This window comes from Denticeps clupeoides, chromosome 1 (genome assembly GCF_900700375.1).
Source record: "Denticeps clupeoides chromosome 1, fDenClu1.1, whole genome shotgun sequence".
Lineage (NCBI taxonomy): Eukaryota > Metazoa > Chordata > Actinopteri > Clupeiformes > Denticipitidae > Denticeps > Denticeps clupeoides.
Window position 1 is genome coordinate 20,219,719 of NC_041707.1, and position 14,766 is coordinate 20,234,484.

At 44.2% G+C, this 14,766-nt stretch overlaps 2 protein-coding genes and 1 non-coding gene across 13 annotated transcripts; 1 reads left to right on the forward strand and 2 right to left on the reverse strand.

Annotated features, from left to right (window-relative positions):
* Nucleotides 1-18: 18 nt before the first annotated feature.
* On the reverse strand, nt 19-8,067 carry LOC114792860 (rab9 effector protein with kelch motifs). Its single transcript, XM_028984353.1, has 13 exons — nt 7,954-8,067; nt 7,028-7,204; nt 6,833-6,938; nt 4,418-4,531; nt 3,492-3,596; nt 2,912-3,104; nt 2,540-2,662; nt 2,154-2,341; nt 1,759-1,955; nt 1,583-1,674; nt 1,430-1,484; nt 1,084-1,181; nt 19-709 (listed from the first exon to the last, which is right to left on the reverse strand). The coding sequence occupies exons 1-13, from the start codon at nt 8,013-8,015 to the stop codon at nt 447-449; spliced, it is 1,773 nt and encodes a 590-aa protein (XP_028840186.1). The 5' UTR covers nt 8,016-8,067; the 3' UTR covers nt 19-446.
* LOC114802868 (U6 spliceosomal RNA) lies at nt 6,349-6,455 on the forward strand. Its single transcript, XR_003751807.1, has one exon. It is a non-coding gene; the product is annotated as a U6 spliceosomal RNA (small nuclear RNA).
* A 1,402-nt stretch (nt 8,068-9,469) lies between the features above and the next one.
* tmed8 (transmembrane p24 trafficking protein 8) lies at nt 9,470-13,470 on the reverse strand. 11 transcript variants are annotated; one of them, XM_028972212.1, is made up of 7 exons: nt 13,064-13,470; nt 12,442-12,577; nt 12,246-12,348; nt 12,047-12,122; nt 11,409-11,699; nt 11,305-11,325; nt 9,470-11,095 (listed from the first exon to the last, which is right to left on the reverse strand). In XM_028972212.1, exons 2-7 carry the CDS (start codon nt 12,573-12,575, stop codon nt 10,878-10,880), a joined length of 843 nt encoding a protein of 280 aa, XP_028828045.1. In that variant the 5' UTR covers nt 12,576-12,577; nt 13,064-13,470; the 3' UTR covers nt 9,470-10,877. The 11 variants fall into 11 exon arrangements, with proteins under 11 accessions (XP_028828045.1, XP_028828053.1, XP_028828095.1 ...); XM_028972220.1 differs by having other exon boundaries at nt 12,972-13,470; XM_028972262.1 differs by having other exon boundaries at nt 12,466-12,577; nt 12,972-13,469.
* Nucleotides 13,471-14,766: the final 1,296 nt, after the last annotated feature.

The following is a 14,766-nucleotide window of genomic DNA, read 5'->3' on the forward strand; positions in this document are numbered from 1 at the left end:
AAAAGCGAGTGAGAATGGTTGTCAAACGTAAAACACAGAAAAACAAGAGAAACAAAACAGAATAAGAGACAAAACCTCACTCTTACAAAATGTGCTCCACTAAGAAGGAGTCATGATTGTCCAATTAGAGGTTATGTAAGAAGCTTTCCTATTGGACAATCATAATGTCTAGCTTAATCTAGCTAATCACTAAATCTCGCTTTGTGGAACAGACTAATGGTTTAAAACAACCATAATAAAAAGAACTCATGACCAGCTAAGAGCACATCCCTCTTCACTCTAATGTGATAAGTGCCAACTCATTACATTAAAAGCGCTGTCAAGAGTCACCCTGCTGGTCACACACCATCTATAGAAATAACTTCCAAATAAATAAGCAGAAAACCTCAATTAGCATAAAAAAACAAAACTCAAGAATCCTTAAGCACGATTTCTTTTCAATCATTTCACCTCTGCACCACTGTATTCTCTGCAGCAGGGATCTCCACAGTGCAGGTAGCAGTGTCATTGTAGAAGTTCTCAGCACCATCTGAGCCACCAAACACCAGTATGGTGTGTTTTGTGGCGGGCTGAGTGTGGTGGTGCTGATGCTCATGATTTGATTGTCTGGTACCTGGGTGGACTGGATGTACCAGGCTGATCAGGCTGTGGCCGGCACGTGGTTTAGAGCAGAGTAGAGGAGAAGACACCGAACTCCATGAGCTCGTATCTATGGAAACAGACAAAAGGTCAATGTGCAAAAGAAAGATAAAATAGTAATCAGAGTGAACACTAAATATTAATCTTGTTCCATTGTTAAATTATTTCAATATTTATATATTACAGTTTAAGAAAGCTTTATATAAAACACTTTGATTTTGTTTATACATTTTATATACACACACACACAAACATACATATAGTGGAAAGGTAGTAATAGCACAAGCCTGACATTCAGTTTTATTTCTATGAAAATAAATTTGTGTATGTGTCAGTGTGTGCTGATGTGAATATTTGTTTGATACACATACAGATCAGCATAATTTGGTTTTAAAATGTTTTAAATTGAAGGGACTAAACTAAGCGAACATAATGTCTTCTCACTCAGGTTGAAGAGCCAGGCATCCTGCAGGGCTCCTAGTGCACTGCATCCTCCACTGATGAGTATCTTGTTGTCTGATATTGGCAGCGCAGCATGAAACCTGTCCAGAGAGATGTTTGCCAAGCTAAAAATCTCACTGCACGTACACAAGGCAGGTAACTTGTTTTATCTACTGTAGTCTTAAAGCCCAGGTCACTTTCTGCAACCACTTTCTGTACCAGAATAGGCTACAGGGCTGGAGAGGGGAAGCAAAAGAGCTTCAGTATATTTGAAGTTGCTTCACCACACACAGCTTTCTTCAAAACAACCTTTATCTTAACTAAAATACAGTTCAGTCGGCATTCTTACCCTCGAGGCAGTGGCGGCATGTTATCATATTTCACAGAGCTGTACTCCATAAAGCCTTAAAGGCAAAAGGAACACACATGAGCGTACACATTCTATATGTGAATTGCACTGGAAAGCAGGATTGGCACCATGATGAAATGATGCAGGTATTACCAAGGTCCAGGATGTGCATGTCGTTGAGGAAAGCTGCAGTCTTTCTGCCACCAAATATGACCAGTTGGTTTGAGACCAGAATAGTTGAGTGCCTTTTGAGGGGAAGGCAACACACTAATTAAAATTAAACAATTAGAAATGCACAGCAAAGAAGTGAAATAAAGATGAACACTGACCCAAACCTTGGAAGGGGTCGGTCCCCTTCTACAATGGGCTGGTACCACAGTCCAAACTCAGGATTGAATATGTAGAGGGCATTACTGCAAGTCGTTTTACCAGCATTCCGGCTCGGGAGGACACCGCCAAACACATACAGCTCTTTTCTGTAGATAACAGCACTGTGGTATGCAAGTGTTGGGATGTTGCCTTTTGCCTGGAACAGTCAAACAAAAAGCTAAACTTACTGAAAAAGGAAAAGGAAATGTAAACGGATTGAGGAAATACAGCAAAGGAGGGGAAAAATACTCATTGTTTTCACTACTCACTGTACAGATATTAATGATTAAACACTGCTCACACTTTTTATTAGCTGCAGTGACCAGAGCAACCATAACACAAACTGGAAACTCACAGTGAACACGTTCCACTCCCAAGTCTTTGTGTCTAGAACATGAACATCACTGTAGCACTGGCCATCCCTCATTCCTCCGTACACATATATAAGCTTCGATTCAGGGTCAAAGGTTGCAGAGTGACCTCTGGAGCTGGGCAGAACTGGCCCGGATGTTGACGAATTCATTGGAAACCAGAAATCATTGTCTGGGCAGAGAACCAAAGGAAAAACAGTATCTGCAGTGCACATCGCAATTTAAACCTGCTGTTAATCACCAGAGCACTGCCTGAGAATCATCTGGCACTATGTCTAATTAGAAGCCACCTAAAAATGAACCTAAGATAAATGTCCAATAATGTCCTCTTGGGGGCGTTATGAGCCTGAGCAGGAACACACAGCCCCACCTATTTCCAGTTTCCAGAGCGAGTCCACGGACTGAGTCTGCTCTGCACCTTCTCCACCAATCACAATGGCAGTCTGGGGGTCAGTCAGACACATGTTGTGGCTCCAGCGCTCTGAGGGACGATCTGGAATCAAATTTCTATAAAGCTATAAAACTGGCCTTCAGAAAAGTTCATTATCAGGTGCATTGCATTATTTTGAGTCACTATTTTGAATTTTGTGTTTTGTTTTTTTTTTATATTGGAAAAGAATGATTATCTATTCAAATTAATTATATTTTATCATTACTTTATAACATTCATCCGACCAGTAAGTGCATCAGAACCTGGAAAAGTGGTCCAGTCTTACTGCTACATCAGAATCAATTCATTCACCTGTTATCCCACTTTTTCTCCTCTTCACCATGGACCTCTGTCGGTCAATCTCTGAGCCCACTGTTGACGTCTCGCTCAGCTTCCGTTTCTTGGGGCTGGATATGTGGCTTGAGTCCTGAGGACTTCCCAGCTCCTCAGAGCTCCACACCTGAGTCTCCCTTCTCCAGGAGGAGGTCCGCATTGGGGTCTTATCCTTAAACAGATTTATTCAGAAAATAAATAAAACCACTGAATGAAAATAAATAGGTAACTATATTAGCTGACAGACAGCTTTGAAGTAAATGAAACAGTTCATTGTAAACTTAGAGAATGTGTTAAATCACACTTCCACATGATTGTAAATATGTAAACGGTATTATATTACTTGCAGGCTTGGATTGAATCTGAAGTATGATGTTGTGCATGTACAACCATGTAAAACTGATTTAGAGCCCAGGACAAAGTCTCAGGATGACCTCTAAAATGCAGGCTGGAGCACACGTATTTGTGATAGTGAACTGATGCCAGATTTCACCCGGGGAAGGAAAAAAAAAAAAAAAAAAAAAAAAAAAAAAAAAAAAAAAAAAAGCAGCTTTCCTACCGTACAGCAGATTCCTGGCACTGTAGTTATCGTGGCTTCACATGGTCCGGTGAAGTCCGTTTTGATTTCAGCATAGCTGACCGTTTCACCAAGAATTGAATTAATCTTAATAAAATAAAAAAAAAAAAAAAATAAAAAAAAAGATAATTACAGGTGGGGAAGGATAATTCAACACTGGTCCACCAACAAATCTGAAAATGGCTTATTCGTGTCAAGGTCACAGCAAATCGGCTTAAAGCGTGCACACACACACACACACACACACACACACACACACACACACACACACACACACACACCTCTGCATCCATATTGCCCTGAACATTTTCATATCCAGAGAAGGAGCCCAGACAACCTCATTCTGATCTCAAGTAGGATCAACAAGTCTTAGATTTGCTGTACTACATTCAGAATAATATCTCAACATCAATAAATTCCATCAAAAACATTCCATATTTATGTGACAATGTCAAGGACATTAATCAAAACAAAAAAGTTATCAAAAGTAACGCAAGCTTCCTCAAGCATATGAACTGGAGCCTGGGTCAGAAACTTTAGCATGTTGTAGACTGTCCTTAAGTTGAACAATTTATACAAATTGAAGAAGAGTTTTGCCCCTTCTGTTGCTACTTTCATGTCAGAAGATACATTCAACTCAAAGGATTAAGTTCAGAAGGTACGCCTGTTTCTTGTAAAACTATACAGGCAATGACATCTGTGTTGGGTGACACAATGTCAGGTGAGAGACAACCACACAATTTATTTTGGTATTCTCAGGCACGTGCCTGGACCATCTTAGACTATGATGTAAATCATTTATAATCAAAATAAACCAAGTGGATCCATCCCTTGGAACAGATGAGCTGTGCATACTAATATTTGTTGCAGTACAATGAGCAAAAAACTTGAACTAAACTGGAGCTCACAGTCTGGTTCCCGCAGCTAGTGAGTACAGTGTTGGACAGCTGGTGTGGCTGCCGACCCTGGACTGGTCTCTTCCTCCGGACTGCAGGAGTACTGCTGACTAAGCTGGCTCTTACCTGTTCATCACAGAGCAAAAAAAAAAAAAAAAAAAAAAAAGGTTTAATCATATACACTACATGAACTACGCTGCTCAAAAATAAATAAATAAATAAATGGAACACTTAAACACCACAATGTAACTCCAAGTCAATCACACTTCTGTGAAATCAAACTGTCCACTTAGGAAGCCGCACTGACTGGCAATCAATTTCACTTGCTGTTGTGCAAATGGAACAGAAAACAGGTAAAAATTATAGGCAATTAGCAAGACATCCCCCAATAAAGGAGTGGTTCTGAAGGTGGTGACCACAGACCACTTCTCAGTTCCCAGGCTTTCTGGCTGATTTTTTGGTCACCTTTGAAAGTTGCCGGTGCTTTCACTCTAGTGGTAGCAGGTGTCCACAACCCACACAAGTGGGTCTGGTAGTGCAGCTCATCCAGGATGGCACATCAATGTGAGCTGTGGCAAGAAGGTTTGCTTTGTCTGTCGGCGTAGTGTCCAGAGCATGGAGGCGCTACCAGGAGATGTAGAGGAGGCCGTAGGAGGGCAACAACCAAGCAGCAGGACCACTACCTCCACCATTGTGCAAGGAGGAAAAGGAGGAGCACTGCCAGAGCCCTGCAAAATGACCTCCAGCAGGCCACAAATGTGCATGCATCTGCTGGTCAGAAACAGATTCCATGAGGGTGATATGAGGGTCCAACCCCCAATACCATGTAGCACATTTGGGATTTGCCATATAACACAAAGATTGGCAAATTTGCACCAAAAAGAGCATAGTTGAATTATGCCCTTTACTGATGAAAGCAGGTTCACACTGAGCACATGTGAAAGGAGCCTGGAGATGCAGTGGAGAACGTTCTGATGCCTGCAACATCCTCCAGTGAGACCGGTTTGGCAGTGGGTCAGTAATGGTGCGGGGTGGCATTTCTTTGGGTGGTCACACAGCCCTCCATGTGCTCACCCCTTGTGAGAACATATGCTGGTGCCGCTGTCCCTGGGTTCCTCCTAATGCAAGACTATGCTAGACCTCATGGCATTAAAGGCATTGGACTGACCCGCACATTCCCCAGACCTGAAGCCAATTGAGCACATCTGGACATCATGTCTCACTCCACCAAATTTGCACCACAGACTGTCCATGAGTTGGCAGATGTTTTATCCAGGCCTGAGAGGAGATCCCTCAGGAGACCATCCACCACCTCATCAGGAGCATGACCAGGCATGGTACAAGGTCATACAGGCATGTGGAGGCAACTGCTTTAAGGACATTACATTAAAGTCCCATAAATTGATAAATTTGACTTCCATCTATAAATTTGTGTGATTGTCAGCACAAAAAAAAATAAAATAAAATTTCATTCATTCTAATCTAGGATGTCTTAAATTTTGTGTTCCCTTTATGTTTTTGAGCAGTGTCTATACACATGCTCAAGTATTAGTATTGAAAACTACATCCAGAACTGCATTCTAATTATTATGTCACACTAGACGAAAATTAAAGTAGGAATGAGACAGTATTGTTAATGTACGGAAAATATTCTGGTCGGGACAATGGGGAACCTCCTGCCAGGGGCCAATAAAATTGTTTTTCACAATATTTTAGTCCTCCAACTGTGGTACACATACTTGGGCTCTCTCTTTCTCATGGAAGGCTAATGAGATTAGTGTTAAATGCCAATATTATCAATATAGTGAAAGGGAAAGTGATTCTGAAACAGCAAACGGTGACAACGAAACGTGTCCTCTGCTTTTAACAATCACCCTTAGTGAGCAGTGGGCAGCCATGACAGGTGGCCGGGGCGTGTGGGGACGGTACCAAGCTCAGTGGCAGTGCTTGCTACGGCAGCACATACACTAAAAATGGATTGATACAGAGAAGATTAGCATGGCCCCTGCGAAAGGATGACATGCAAATCCGTGAAACACAGCATATTTTGGGGGGAATGGCAGCCTCCATAATCAGAAGGTTGCCGGTTCAAATCCCAATCCGCCAATAAGCCACTGAGGTGCCACTGAGCAAAGCACCGTCCACACACACTGCTCACTAAGGGTTGATGGGTTAAAAGCAGAGGACACATTTAGTTGTTTCACCATGTGCTGTGCTGCAGTGATTCACAATGACAATCACTTCACTTTCACCTCAGTCAGTAACAACTAAAATTTAAATAAGGAACATTGTCTGCCGTTTAAACTAGATAAAAAAGGTGCAAGCTGTTTATAATGGTCATGCTGCTGTGAGATTATTTTGACGTATTTAGACTTAATTTCCACAGCCCTGTGTGTGTATGCATGCATATATTATATATAAAAGCACCTCTCCACAAACAGTGAGCAGAACCTTCCCACAGGCTCCTCTGCGACGTTTATCTGCGGCCTCGTGTAGAAGATCAGAATTCCAGTCACCCTCCCAGACAAGGCACCTGTAGAACACGCACAGGGCAACAGCACCGGAGTTGAAACGAAGAATTAACACGGCCGCGAGGGATTCTGGGCACTCGGCCTGGGTTACCTCGACCTCGGGGTCAGGGTTCCAATGTTCTGAGGCTTCCCATCTGAACTGACCAGCACCTCGGCCGAGACCGTGGTCTCTCGGGAGAAGGAGCCCCAGTCGCCCACGCTGAAGAGCACGAGGTGCGAGGGCAGCGGCAGCGGGATCTGCACTTGGTAACATCGGCGGTTGCTTTTGCTGCATTTGGATGAAAACGCAGCAGTGCACAGCTGAGTAGGGGGGTAAAAAGCCACTAGTAGTGCCAAACCGAGCAGGGGGTACAGAATAACTAGCAGTGCCCAGCTTAGTAGTGGGGGTAAAGAACGACTAGAAGTGCCCAGCTGAGTAGGGGGGTGGGGGGTAAAGAACGACTAGCAGTGCCCAGCTGAGTAGGGGGGGGGTAAAAGAACGACTAGCAGTGCCCAGCTGAGTAGGGGGGTAAAGAACGACTAGCAGTGCCCAGCTGAGTGGGGGTGGGGGGTAAAGAACGACTAGCAGTGCCCAGCTGAGTAGGGGGGGTAAAGAACGACTAGCAGTGCCCAGCTGAGTAGGGGGGTAAAGAACGACTAGCAGTGCCCAGCTGAGTAGGGGGGTGGGGGGTAAAGAACGACTAGCAGTGCCCAGCTGAGTAGGGGGGTGGGGGGTAAAGAACGACTAGCAGTGCCCAGCTGAGTAGGGGGGTAAAAAACGACTAGCAGTGCCCAGCTGAGTAGGGGGGTGGGGGGTAAAGAACGACTAGCAGTGCCCAGCTGAGTAGGGGGGTAAAAAACGACTAGCAGTGCCCAGCTGAGTAGGGGGGTAAAAAACGACTAGCAGTGCCCAGCTGAGTAGGGGTAAAAATCACTAGCAGAGGCCTGAGAATCACTGCGTTCATTGGAAACCTGCGAAACTGTAGCGTTATAAACAATTAGCACGACAGAGGGCCGGTTTATTCCGCAACCTTTTACCTTATAAACTGCCGAGGCGCTTCCCGAACAGACCAGAGGACGAAAAAGTTTGTTTTACCCATTCTTTTTTTTCTTTTTCTAAAACGTAATAATTTTTTAAAAGGGTAAAGGCCTCCAGCCAGCGCCCGACACAGCACCGCAAACCCAGAGCTGCGCCCCGCGGCGGCGGCGGCCTGACGGCGGCTCTCTTATAGACGTCCAGTCTGGTCACAATCACGGCGATTCGGCTAAAAGAAGGACACGTTCACGCATTTTACATTTTAGGCATTTGGCAGACGCCCTTATCCAGAGCGACTTACGACATGCTTTCATGAAGTAATCAGTTCACTAGGATCCCAACTACGAGTACAAATCATTTTATATTCATATTTTACATGTAGTTTTTCTTACATAAATTAGACTATAAGTACGTTTCTAGGAAACATCTAGCTTACTTACTTTTAATCTGGTTTATTGGACTACAAATATAAATATTTACAGCCCTGTAAATGCACCTTCAGCTGCAGCAGTGGTGGTGTTCCAGCAGTGATAATACCCCAGTAAAAGTAGACGTGTTCCCTTTAAACTTCCTCTATTATATCTTTATGTCTGTGCATGAACTTGAACTGTAATAGGAACTTGTCATGTAATGCACACATTTGTTTTGAACTGTTCCATTATTAGCAACTTATGAATAAACAGAATTGACAGATGCTGCATGATGTAGTGGAGTAAAAAGATATTTGACTTACAAATGTAGTCAATTCAAGAAAAAACACTTTCAGAAAAGGATGCTTTTTGCCTTCAAGTGCAAGTTTTGTTATTGAACGGTGCAGAGCTGTTTGTGGCATGTTTTCTACTCTGTAGTAACCCAATTTCCTGCAGACAATCTTTGCAACAATTTGCTAATTACGGTTTACGGGGCACACAGCGGTGCGAGCAGGGTTGGTAAGAGTGGTAATTGAACAAATGACTGTGGTTTATTGATGACTGGGCCATTACCACTGTCCCATTAGAAAACATTCCTATTTTAAACTCCCACCGTGGTTCCTGCTCAGGTTCGAGGTCAGGGTTCGAGGTCAGGGAAAGGCTACATTTCATGTGATTCAGAGTCTACATGCCGCAGCCGACAACATTAATGTTTGGTAATTATGCACTTGCCATATTACAAACCGACCCCATCCAGCCTGAGGTTAAAAACTAAATGAACAGGCCGTTTCCACAGCGTCGGTTTTAATGGAGAGCGTTGGGATCATCCCTGGCCCCTGTTACTCAACAAGAGGCTGGTTCTATGGTTCTAGCATTAGGCATCTTCAGACAATTTTTCTCCAATGGACTAAAACAAAACAAAAAATCATATTCATTTACATTGCTTTGTGCTTAACACCACAACAGTTGTAGTTGACCCAGTTTCTCCATATTTAATTAACCAGGCTGCAGTAATGTTTTTTCAGTAATGAACTGTTCAGTGTCTCTGCTGTGAAGTATGCGGTGGACTATAATGGCATATATTGTGTGACTTCAATAAACACACCGGACCACTTAACAGTATTTACTGGACAAAGAAAATGCAACACTGCAGGATTATGTGAGACAAGGTGAAGGAAAGGCAGTGTGAAGAGAACATCGTGGCGATAGCAGTTGCTACGTGCCTAGCAGCACAATCAGGACTGCTCCTTTGGAGACATGCTCAAGCAAGACAGAGGTACAGAAGTCACCTGTATCGTGACGATACGATTTACAAAAAATAAAATAAAAAAAATCAATACATAGAAGAAAATACAGACCAGCTATAGCATCGTTTCTACAACTGAAACCTTCCACCGGAATTTGACAGCATAAGTAATTGTCAGCGTCTCCTTCAGGTGGACTGCTTTGCAGCACTCTGCTCTTTCCAGTGAGAGCTAATCTGGTAAGTGTAAATATTGAACCAGTTATGCAATGGCTTGTCATAAAATACAGACTCGAGCCATATGCTTAAGTATCACACCTGAAGTCTTGTTCAGTAAACAGATTTTTTTTTTTTTTTTACATAAAATGATCCACAGCTGCAGTTGTAAAGCATGTTCTCAAAGTGTAACATCAAAAGAAAAGATGCACTGCTAATATGGTTGCAATGCTGGGATTAAATAAGCATTAAAGAGCCCTTAGTGCTCAGCCTATATTCCATTGAGAGCAAATGTAGTGATGCTACATAACATCCTATGAAAATATTGGACATCTGAATTGCAAAAAGGACATATTAATAAATACTTTTTGTTAAAGCATCACCTCAGCCACTTTGTAAATGCACAGACAGAACACGGAACCAAAATTGACTCCACCCGCCCTACAACATCTGGCCCAACCTGCTGCCTTTCTGGAGCACAGAGGTTGCTATTAATATGAAATATAACTCTGAACCATTATGTTCCCTGATGGAAGGAGGTGTTTTTTTTTTTTTTCTTAACTTGTCTTTTACACACAACATAGATCACTGGACAGACAACAGGAAAAGTACACAATAAGAAAACAAATTAAATCCTGTATGGCCAATAAAAAGGATTTTCTTACTGAAAAAGTTAGTGTATGCAAAACCAGGGTCATGCTGATTGTCTTACACCAGTAACCGGTTTAGCATATTCTACCAAAAACACATAAAGTTCCATTTGGCTCATTCTCTACAAATGACTTTATGCTACACATAATCTTTTGAACTTTTAAAGGATATCCCATCAAGATCATCTTATGTGACAATAAATAGTACAAAATGACCTAAATGGCCCCTTCAGTCACAATATATATATTTTTTTCTTTAATTTGATTAAAACTAATCTATTCTCACCCGTTTGACAAGGTATTTTATCCACTTATAACTCTGATATACTCTACTATTAATATATACAGTACAGTCTGTAACTATCTGTATATAAATACACATTCATCTGTGCACAGGGGTGTGGTCTTCAGGCACTGTAGTACACTCTGTAGTACAGAGTCTTATTTCGCCAGAGAGAATAAGAGTTGTCAAACTTGAGGAGGTAGGTGCCCTCCCCTGGGAACTCGTGGCTTCCGCCTTGCACCGCGAGGTGGCTGTCCTGTCGATACACAGGAACAATCTCGCCCAGGTTAGAGGCGACGGCAGATTTGGATCCCTTCTCGACGTCCCCAGTGCTCACCGGTCCTGCGGGAGAAAGCAGTGATTCCATCAAAACACTTACCCAAAACGACTTTGTACATGATTATTACGGGACACAGAACTGTCATTATTAAGACATGGCGGGGATTTAGTTTTTTTTTTTTCACAAAATATTACCCTAAAAAAAATAGATTGCAATATACCATTTACAAAATAGTTCTAAACAAAGTAGTATAAGTTTTTAAGCACCTTACCATCCCTGTGTGTGTGTTTACCTAGGATTAAAGTAATGAGCATGAAACCATTGATTCATCTATAGATTAAAATTTATAGTCATAAATAAAATGATTTTTCAGACCTTCTAGTTCATCCTCTTCATCCTCATCATCGCTGGATTCACTGATGTGTACAGTGATTGCTCGGCTAGTGACTGGCGACCAGTCAAAATAGATGCCAAATCCGATGTCATAGCCATCTGTGGCGAACTCCCAGCACACCCGCTTAGCCTCTGGCACAGTGGGAACATGCACTGTCATGATGTCACCGCGGTAAACAGTCACCACAGTATCCTTCTCTTGCCGCAGCTTGGACTTCAGCTCCTTCAGGTTGACTGAAGTCCATGTTGCCGGTGGCTTAAGTGGTGGCAGTGCTGGGATAAAGGGATAACAGAGGTCAGTGTGTCATACAAGCAGAGAAAGTGGGAAAAAATAAATAAAAATAAGACGCAGTTAGGAGATTCATGCAACTTCAATAGGCTGCTAATTGTCAGCCTCATCATGGATTATCACATCACATTCTTCATGTTCATCACCCCTGAGAGGCAAACTGACGAAACACAGCGGCTTGCAAATGCATCCATCGGAGATTTGTCCCAAAAATAATGATGCAAGATTCACACCGGAGTCCTTTTTAAGCCCAGCGCTCCCCAGGCAATATGATGAAAGATGCAGAGAGGATTTCTGCAGAGTTCCGAGCAGGAGAGGGAGGTAAACTCACCCGGTTTCTCCCCAGGGGGCTGGGTCTTGTCCTCACCGCCGTTCTCCTCTGAATTAGCTTGTCCGACAGAGGGCTCCTGGACACAGACAGACAGAGAGATAGATAGATAGATAGATGAAGAGCCTGGAAAGGTGCCAGGACGAGTGAAGAAGAAGAGTGTGTCCTTGTCACTCATGCTGGTAGTAAGTGTCATGTCCACCTCTGCTGTCTGCTGCAAGCCTTTGGCGTTGCTGTGCTCTTCCACATCTGGGGTCTGACTGGCGGGGCGCATTGCAGTCTGGGAGATGCTGGTACTCTGCAGTCTTTACACAAAAACAAAGACAAAAGAGTGACAACAAGCACACGCACACATGTTGGCGTGGAGTGGATCTGCACGCGGGACCGCTAACGCACACCGGCTAACCGGTCCGAGCCCGAACCTGTCCAGCGGGCTGTCCTCGCAGCCTGTCGACGTGATGCCGGGGAAGGACGAGACGGACAGCGAGGACAGTCTGGACTGCAGCTCCGACGTCGCCTCCGCATTCGCCATATCTACATGGAGGAGGTGAGACAGCGCTGAGGACAAACAACACTAGACGGCCACGTGACACCCCACACATCCAACCTGGCCGTCATTTGGCGCGACGGCCAGGCGACACCCCCACGTCCTACCTGGCCGTCATTTGGCGCGACGGTCAGGCGACACCCCCACGTCCTACCTGGCCGTCATTTGGCGCGACGACGCACGGGCGGAAACTAACTTCTCGGCCCGACGTAACAGTTGGCTGCGGCTACTTCACGCGAAAAAAAACAAACACGTACTTCGAGTGTTGCGCGTGAGTTCCGGTCTCCGGAATGACATCCGCTGTAAAAAACCCGCTGTGCTGAGGAGCAGAAAATGCTCCCGAGAGGACAGGAAGCCGCCGCGTGTTATTACGGTTCTTACCGAAAAGTCCTGAACTCGCGCGACACTTCACCTTCGACACCGGCCCGCCCGTCCGCCAGCCCCGCCGTGACCGCGGCGGCGAGTCTACGTACCTGGGATCACGCGAGTCGCCGCACGGTTGCGCTCGGGAAACGGGGCGAGTCGGAGATGCGGCGCGGCGCGGCGCGGCGCGTTTCTTCCCTGGAGAGGGGAGGAGGTGGAGGAGGGGAGTGGGGAGAACAACACTTCCGCGATTTCGTGTAAAAATGGGCGGAATTTCGGCAGGGCGCGTGCAGACGCGTGGGTCGCTGTTCGAGGCTCGGCAGGGCCAGGCCACCGGCCGAGCCCGATCACGGTTTACGCCCGCCTTTGAAATGCGGCGCACGTAGCCGCCCCTCTCGCGTTAAACGCGCAGGATGTTTGATTGGCGTAGATGTGGCGCGAGGTGCCTTTCTGCCTGGTGTGTTCACCATGGTGACCGTCTCTTGGGATACGCAAGATGGACGTGATCGAGGTGTTCTGTGCTCCCGTGGCTTTGAACACAGTGTGACACAGGCCCGCTTCATCCCAGGATTAAGCCACGGCCATTTCAAAAGGTCAAAAGTGGCCATTACATAACATTTTATCAACAGACAACTAGATTTATACTCCCGAGTGGTGACGGCATATATGTTGTATTTCAATGAACATGTTGATCATCTAGTGGTCTGGTGACAAATCAAAATTGTGTCTTCTGCATACTAAGCCTTGCTTTCATGCACCCATCATCGACAGAGGTGTCTCTTAGGCCTGTACGTATATTTTTGTGCGGGTCATCATACTACTGATGTTGTATAATGATGTGTTTGCTTTGTTCCCATGATTCTGTACCTGAGGCACTGTAGTAATCTAGCATGCAAAAATCCCCAGTGGTTCAGCAGATTGAGATGATGCAACAACAATTTGCTGTTTAAATCAAATCCCTAGTTGTGATTGCTTCGCCTAGTTTACATGCTTGACATCATGAGCTGCAGATACGTGATTTGGCTGTTCACATGAAGATGTACCCAATGAAGTGGCCACAGAATGTACGGTATAAAATTAATTAAATGGGAGTCAGCAAACTGCTTTACATCCTGCACTGCAGGCAAAGCAGCTGTGCTGAAGTACACAGTTCATTTCTTCAACTGTCACCCAGCACAGCTGCTTTGCCTGTGTTGTGACATGATGGATGGAAACAGGTGTTAAGAGGCTGGAACATTTAGTCAGTTTTCCATTTAGAATCTGTTGCTAAGGGAGAACCCAACAAGCCCATCACAAAGCAAATGCATCCATTTGTTTATGTATTGGTTTATAGAAGCTCTCTAAATGAAATTACAAACAGCTCACGTTGGCCTTCATTTTATTAGTCCCCAGATAGTTCTCCAATTTTGCTAAATCCTGGTAACTGTTGTTATTTATGGTAGGTAGTGTACTTATACAAACACACACAGTACATATATACTTTGTCGTGCTGACCAAACTGAGCCAAACCCTGTTGATCTCAGATCGGTACCAGGCTCAGTCCACTCCAGTGTCCGTGCCTTAAAGCAAAACCTTGTGCAGGACACATATGTGCATTTTGCATACTTTTGGTTATGATGTCATACCCCTCTAATACTGCGGGTTTGATGCTACCTGTAATGCAAAATAATGTGAAAAACATGTAAAGCAATTATGCTGCTCATAGATTTGTACGAAGGCTCAAAACATACCCAATAAATACAAGCTCCGGTTTGTTCCATTTACTAACATGCATTAAGGTTTTCTTTCACTAGAAGTAACAGGCCCACGCCAT

Coding starts and splice junctions, on each gene's coding strand:
- LOC114792860 (XM_028984353.1), bottom strand. CDS start 8,015: ATGGGTAAAACAAACTTTTTCGTCCTCTGGTCTGTTCGGGAAGCGCCT. Junction 3,105..3,491: donor TGCCAGGAATCTGCTGTACG/GTAGGAAAGCTG, acceptor AATCTGTTTAAG/GATAAGACCCCAATGCGGAC. Junction 2,663..2,911: donor GAGAAAAAGTGGGATAACAG/GTGAATGAATTG, acceptor ATTTGATTCCAG/ATCGTCCCTCAGAGCGCTGG.
- tmed8 (XM_028972197.1), bottom strand. CDS start 12,887: ATGTCATTCCGGAGACCGGAACTCACGCGCAACACTCGAA. Junction 12,349..12,441: donor GGGCTCGGACCGGTTAGCCG/GTGTGCGTTAGC, acceptor TTTTGTGTAAAG/ACTGCAGAGTACCAGCATCT. Junction 11,700..12,046: donor GCCCCCTGGGGAGAAACCGG/GTGAGTTTACCT, acceptor CCTTTATCCCAG/CACTGCCACCACTTAAGCCA.